We start from the raw sequence: 6,000 nt of genomic DNA on the forward strand, positions 1-6,000 counted from the left end.
GAGCCATGTTTTTCACCATTTTCAAATTTCAATTTTAATTAACGTGTCCCTAGGGGTTCAAGAGAAGTAAGTTCTTAATTGAATTCAACCTAGTTATGTGTCTGTTCAGTGGTGAGAATGGTTAATGAAATCAACTGTAGCACCGAACACAAAGTTCACAAGGAACTGTATTTCCCCAACAGGTCATAGAGGTCTGCTATTGTTTACCCCACCCCATCTGTATTGCTACCTATAAACTTACCTTCTACTTTACTACAAACATGAGGATTCATAGCAGGCTCTACCCATTTTCAGGTAAATGAAAGGAAGGTTAGTAGTTACCACAATAAACTGCACATGAATTTTTACAACTCTTAAGTTTCTGTAGCTCTCAAAGTTATTCAGAAGCTTCTCTTAAAACACAAGTCCCTTTCCCTCTCATATAAGGCAAAATTAAGCATTTTACATGTTTCTTATATTTTCAGTAGACTATGCAAATCAGTGTTGCAGAAAACCAAAGAGAAACTATGTTGTTGGCAAGTCAGAGATGCCAGGTGCAAAGACACGTAAGTTGGAATTGCTGAATAAGAATGTTGGCTGATCACTTCTGCTACCAGAAGCAGCATTAAAAGAATAAAATAATTGTTTTCTTCTGCTATTAGGTTTCAGAGTTAAGCATCCAAGGCAGTAAGAAAATAAGTCCAAGAGTATTTGAAACATTAGTTCAAGCTTTCATTTTGTCTAGAAGTCAAGACAACATTTATATAACATTTATAGTCAACTGTGTTGACTAATGGGACAATTAGATAACCTCCTCTGAAAAGGCCATGCCCAATTTTTGCCTACTCTTTGTGGACAGATGTGGGTGGGAAGCGAAGGTGCACAATTGTATTTCTCGAGGATTCAGTCTGCTTCACTTCAAAACTTCACCGTTCAGCCTGTATTGACAGCAGGAGGTTGGTCTGTTTGGCAGGAGCCTGCCAGCTCTGACATGGCAGAGGTCCAAGTCACAGGTTTGAACACGGGAGAGCTCCAGCTAGAAGGCAATCTGCAGGTAAGGTGAGGAGCACGCACAGTAATCCCTGTAGTCAGAACTGGTGGAATAAACACCTAGTTCAGAGACACATAAAGGTGAAATTCTTCATCGCTGCATTCTCAGCAGCCCTCCTTAACTCTCCCCACTGAAAACCAAGAGGGAGAACCCTTTATAACCTCTGTAATCCAGCAGTGAAAGAAGGGGTTTAAAAAGAGAGATGGATTTCACTGGCTTGACATAAACCTTAAGAGATGTAAAAACTGAAAAACAGTGGATGGGAGTGAGCAGGACCAGAGGGAATTAGAACAAATGCTTAGTATTAATGAAGGATACTTAGTAACTCTTCTTCTCTCGCAGACTGGTACTCCCTTAAGGGGTTTCAGTGAACTCAGAACAATAACAAGAACAACAACAACAACTAATACTAAGATACCACACAGTGTGCCCACAGGAGTGCTTGAGCTTTATATTTTTATAGGACACTCCCTAACAGACTTTAAAAACTTGCTATGAAGTTACTGGGAGGAGAAAAATTCTGTGCCTTTGTGGCTGCAGGAACCTTCCGACCTCCCAGAAGTGTCACAGTGTCAACAGCACTACCTAATAACGAGGTTCTTCTGAGATTCAGAGCATGACAGCATCTTGCTCCATCAGCAGACTTTACTGCTTCCATCCTTCCGAAGTTCAAATATGGTACAGTCCACAGCCTTAAGGAATCTCCCCACATCATGAATTTAATGAGAGAAAGTCTCATTATACATCTAATGTAATTTACCATCATCTATTTCAATACATTTAAAACATTCAGCAATGTGGGGGGGGAAAAAGACTGTTTTGGTGATTTTCTTCCCACTAAAGGAAGCCTTGAGTTTTAGATCCATTGTGTTCAAATTGAACCTGAACAATAAATCAAGAAAACTGATCTCAGACTTTAAAGATCTATATTACAGGACTGACCCAACACAGTAAGCCGGAGCCAGTAGAGTAGAAACCAGATGTTGTAAGTACTACATGAGGTGAAGCAGACAAAACATAGGACTTGCAGAGGAACTATGTCAATCATGAAGACCCTAGCATTTCAGGTAAGAATATGGCTTATGATTAATATTCTTACATTTGGCTGCTGCTTCCTTATTTTTTTTCCTTCCTGCCCCAAACTCAGCATCTTCATCCAATTTAAAAAGTCGGTCTTGCTTGCTAACTTGGACAGATTTACTTTTTCTGTTACATCACCCAGGCAAATGGTGCTGTCGCTCCTTCCAGCTGTGAAATGCCATGGCTAACTAGGGAATCACTACCGACAGACATTTCCAGGACATAAACAGTGCTGTGATTTTCCTACCATTTTAAGCCTGTAAACAGCACAAATGTGTTGCTATCTCAGAAGCAGGATTTGGACCTGTCACGGTATAAATAATGGAGAACAAAGCTATTAAATTATGAGAAAATGGTTCTAAAAAAACTTAACTTTTTGTATTAGGACATGTGAGGCTTGAGCTGAAGCGCCCGCTGTGCCACATCAAGAGGGAGACCCTATGCCTGACACCTCTCTCCAAGATAACTGCCCAGTCAAGTTACCAAATACTGATTTTCTGGAGCTGATTCCAGCATAGACCTAAAGAACCAACTGTTTGTGTCAACCATGCCACGCTGTTGCAGTTCTGAAGATTCAACCTTTTCCAGCAAAACACTATCAAGGACTTTTTGGCTGGTGGAGACAAATAAATATTTTAGATTTCTAAGAGCTGGTTAAGCTTCTCTGAAGCAACCACGCTGCCTTAATTTCAGCTGCTAATCCAGAGCATGTTTACCTCTGGCTGGCAATTTCTATACTGTTTACACACACAAACTGAAAACAAGCTTTCAGAAATTCATAGTTTTTATTAGTATATGGCAAGTTAAGAAGGAATGGCATCAACTTGATCTGCCTGGTATCTGAGTAGATCCTACTGTACAACACAGTTGCCAGCTGATTTAAATCCATAGCATCCATCATACAGGGCAATGCAGACACAGGCATCATTAAAGAAAACCAGGACAAGTAACAGCTTACATTACAATCTTGTGGTTTTTATCATCCTGTGATGTATTAAAGTCCTGTGGCTATGCCCAGACAGACAAGCTTGATAGCACTCCCTCTCTTCCCGCCTTCTAGAGGACACAGCCTACGTTCCTCCTGGAGTTCAGCATTACAAACTCACTGCTGATTTAGATAGTTTACAGCCTCAAGCACCGTGGTTTGATAACCATAATACGGCAGAACAAGTTTTGCTGCTCAATTTACTCAGCTTCTATAGTCAAGCCACAGTTTTGATCCTTCTGTCTTTCATATTTTACAGCTTGTCACTGTTATATACTGGTTGTCCTCTCCTAACAGTATCCAACTTGGAAAAGCATAAAGCACAGTTACACCTATGTTATAATACAATTACACTATAGACACAACCTTGCTGTAATTCTAAGATCTGACTGAAGCCGTGACGTGAGGCAGAGAAAAAAACTTGCATTGCTATTGTTGATCTTTTACTTGCACTCTCGCATAGACATGAATGACTTACAACAAAGTCTGTGAGGCTTGCTGGAGGAAGTAACTAAAAGCAAATTTACTCCTAGGCATGAACAAACCCAATATGCAGCAAGAGACTGGCAAGAAGTATATATTGCATTCATCAGGTTATATGGCAAGTTTCCAATAGCACCAGAAACCAAAGACAAAATCCTGAAGTCCCTCTGTATTTGCCCCCATACTTGAACTTCAAGTCTAGCACATGACTTCATTATGGATTGTGATGCTTTGTCTAAACTCTCTCTCCCTGCAATCATTCTAAGGCAATAGCAGAACTGCAAATACTATCCCTTCAAGTGTACTTTAGTACTACTAAACAAAAAAAATGGAACTTGTCTCTGAATTAGCATGAGGCTACATCATGCAGTCTTCAAGCAACCCCCATTGAAGTTGTCACCAAAATTAGTAGCTTGCTCTTAGCAAGGGCATGTACTATTTTACCTTTCAATTTAAAGCATTTTTATTTTTTACCTTAACTGAAGGATGAGAGTGCTCAGTGTTTTACAGATACTAAGGATATCGACCATTTGCAGTTAAGTAGCTGTTAAAAAAAAAACACCCAAAACACAAAGCCAACCACACACAGAGAAAATCCTACACACAGAAAATCCTACATCCCCCCACTCCCCCAACACTCATTGTCTTTTGCCAATTTGGCTTCTGATCTATTCTCCTTTCCTCTGTTCTCTACTTATCATTCAGTTTTCCAGACTTTCTTTTCCACTTTCTCATTCTCAACTTAAAAAGAGGTGGAAGGGATAAAGAGGAAAGAGAGGGAAGAACACAAACACAGTAAGAAAATCAAATCAAGATCCCATCTGAGTTCGTCCGTAGATCAGAAAGGACACACATAGTCCATCACCACATTACTGAATGTCAGCTTTGAGTAAAGCCATAGATAAAGCCAAGCTAAGAGGTCTTTGAGTCATCTGTGTAATAATGAACTGTAACTTAAGATCACAGTACACATAACTGATGGTTTTGTATATGCAAAGGACAGAGACACTTACCATCCCACCCATTTCTACCAGAAAAAGACTTAATATCTGAAAAAGTTTAGATTTCGCACAAAATCATGGAATGAATCAATGTGTATCCAATTTGAGACAAGCTATCCTTGCAGGAAGCTTGCAATTCTGATTTCAAGCTTTGAGTTTATTTCACAAATAGCGTAAACATGCAGCGTCATTCACTAATGAACATTTTCTGAATAAATATGCAAATCAGCCCAAAACCTAATTAGACAAAAGATAGGAAGGGTCTTGTCATTACACATTATGCCATAAAAATAACAACAGGAAAAAAACAAAGAGAGAAAAAAAAATATCAATGTCCAAGCTTTAAATTCGAGGCTGTTGATGAATCTCAAGGGACCCGTTAAGCCCCGACAGACCTGTACAGCTTCATGCTATAACTCACAAACATTTCCCATCTTTGGAACCTGACATGCAAAGTACACATTCCGCTGATGACAGCTACCTTTGGATTAACAGGCTTCTGTAGCTCTGTCTCCTTTACAGCTCCATAGCTTTCTTCTGTATGTATCCCTTTATCTTAATCTCTAATACTCTGTAAGTATCTAACATAGAAATACACCTGTGATACTGCTACCTGCTGAGAAGAGAAAAAAATGGAAAAATGTATTGCAAAATTTTTATCTCAGTAGATACAAAAGAGTATCTTTACTCTACTTCTCCACCCCATCCCAAATCTGTACCCAACAAAATTATTTATGGGCTTTTCTGTTACTACTTTTATTCAAGACAGGGGGTTTTGCTAGGGGAATTTGCTTTTCTCTTTTAGAAAAAAGGGGAATGGGTAGTTGTCATATCTCTTGCACTGAATAAACAAAAATTAAAATAGAACTTTATAATCACTTCTTGCACCATTTGACAATGGCAGCTAAGTTAAGAGACTGCTTTTACTTTTTTATACTTCTAACCAGAGCACGTATGCAGCTCGAAAGCCTATTTTACTTACCTTTCTTTTGTCTTCATCTGCTGGATCAAATCTGAAAATGGTCCGATTCTGTAAAAGAGAAGGGTTTGCATTTGTTACATGAACATCAGCTGCTAAGTATGTAATACCTGCAAAACCATTACAAAACTTTAGCAGTCTTGCGTTTTACAAATACCTTATTACTCATGTTCTTCCCTGAGCAGTTCTTGTTTACAAGCTTTTGACCGCACTTTAAAGTGTCCCTAACCAGAACAAGCATCGTATAACCTTGCCTAGAAAATAAGTAGTACAAATCAAATAAGCCTTACTACAAAAACTACCAGTTTCCATATTGTGGCAATTTCCAAAACACATTGCCAAGGTATTTGTTTCTCTGGTACAGTTAAACAGAAGATAGATATGGTCTAACGACGAGTACTTATTTCCTCTTAAACACTTCAAACAGGAAGTGAGTCTAGTC

The 6,000-nt window shown here is 38.9% G+C and overlaps 1 protein-coding gene across 1 annotated transcript in view; it reads right to left on the reverse strand.

The window, feature by feature from the left end:
- RIC8B (RIC8 guanine nucleotide exchange factor B) overlaps positions 1-5,668 on the reverse strand; it is a gene marked incomplete at its 5' end in the record, with an annotated part of 33,285 nt that extends 27,617 nt beyond the window's left edge. The window contains one exon of the mRNA XM_009709419.1: positions 5,562-5,668. Coding sequence (XP_009707721.1) covers positions 5,562-5,668 — 107 coding nt within the window. The remainder of the gene's footprint in view (positions 1-5,561) is intronic.
- Positions 5,669-6,000: the final 332 nt, after the last annotated feature.

This window comes from Cariama cristata, unplaced genomic scaffold, assembly GCF_000690535.1.
Source record: "Cariama cristata isolate BGI_N322 unplaced genomic scaffold, ASM69053v1 scaffold11931, whole genome shotgun sequence".
In the NCBI taxonomy this organism is placed as follows: domain Eukaryota; kingdom Metazoa; phylum Chordata; class Aves; order Cariamiformes; family Cariamidae; genus Cariama; species Cariama cristata.